Source organism: Seriola lalandi, unplaced genomic scaffold, assembly GCF_002814215.2.
Source record: "Seriola lalandi dorsalis isolate HSWRI2012SDOR001 ecotype SW California unplaced genomic scaffold, Sedor1 jcf7180001978229, whole genome shotgun sequence".
Lineage (NCBI taxonomy): Eukaryota > Metazoa > Chordata > Actinopteri > Carangiformes > Carangidae > Seriola > Seriola lalandi.
Genome location: NW_019448895.1, coordinates 1 through 1,166, shown reverse-complemented (window position 1 = coordinate 1,166; position 1,166 = coordinate 1). Strand labels below are relative to the sequence as shown.

Here is a 1,166-nt window from a genome sequence, read left to right as displayed (position 1 = left end):
TAATTTAAATAACTGCATGGGACATTATGAAAGGCCTGTGCTTCTATATTCATATGATGCAGATGAAAGTACTGACTGACCGTATGTAGTCACCACTGGGGTCTGTGCGTCGTCCAAATCCCACAGGGCAGTAACAGTGGAAAAACTGCTGGAAAAATGAACTGCATGAAAGCCACATCCAGCTGCCAGCATTTACACTCCAGTCTGCATCCAACAGCAACTCTTCAAACACCTGTACAAGACACACAGGGGACAGTTGAGACAACGCATGGTAGTTATGTAAATCAGAGCAATAGGCACCAGGACAGCAGACAGGTAGCTTCATGTACTATTCATGTATTTTTCTTAGTTCTTACCTTCATGCCTTCTTCCCAGCTGACCCAGAGGTCTCCCCTGGTGAGGAAGCAGGCCACAGCATGCCTTGCCAAATGATGGATCCAGCCCTCCTGCCTTAGCTGGGTCATAATGGCATCTATCCAGGGAAAACCTGTCCGTCCCTCTGCCCACTTGGCCAGCGCTTCTGGGTTTCTGTCCCAGGGGATCTGGACGCACACAGTGTTTCCCTCCATCTTGTCAAAGCAGGGGTTGTTGGTGGCAGTCGTATAGAAGAACTCCCTCCACAACAGCTGTCCATACAAGGAAAGTGGGGGGGTGCTGTTCTTCTTGACCTGATAAGACAGAAAACATAAAAGCAACATGAATAGACTAGTTTGACTCGTTCACCATTACACAAAATAAATGTTTTTCCACTCTTACTTTAAAAATATTTATTATATTTAATATTTAAAAAAATATTCCAAGAATAAATTCTTTGTATTGGCTCATGTCTTGTCAGTGGCCATTCGTACCTTCCTGTACAGATCAGTAAGTTTGAAGTAGAAGAGCCGACAGGAGAGACATCCAAAGCGCAGGTAGGGGCCGAGCCCTGTGGGACTGGCCAGCAGGGAGTTCGCGTTCATACGAGGACGCTCAAAGTTTGCCACCCATGCCTGTAAAAAGATGGTCGGTCAGCTTTAACTATATAATACCACTGAACATTTGAAGAAATGACAGACATCAATAAGTTAGGAAAGTTAGGATACTTTTCAGTCTCAGGCCTCAAAACTTGATGCTCAAAAGAGGTGACAAAACAAAGATGCTGTTGATCATGATGATGATGATGAAAT

General features: G+C 44.5%; 1 protein-coding gene across 1 annotated transcript; it reads right to left on the bottom strand.

Annotated features, from left to right (window-relative positions):
- Nucleotides 1-80: 80 nt before the first annotated feature.
- Nucleotides 81-989, bottom strand: LOC111657857 (cryptochrome-1; the record flags this gene model as incomplete). Its single annotated transcript, XM_023410192.1, has 3 exons — nt 81-232; nt 357-668; nt 849-989. Coding segments are annotated over 3 exons (605 nt in total), but the record flags the coding sequence as incomplete, so codon positions are not given.
- Between the last annotated feature and the right edge of the window lie 177 nt (nt 990-1,166).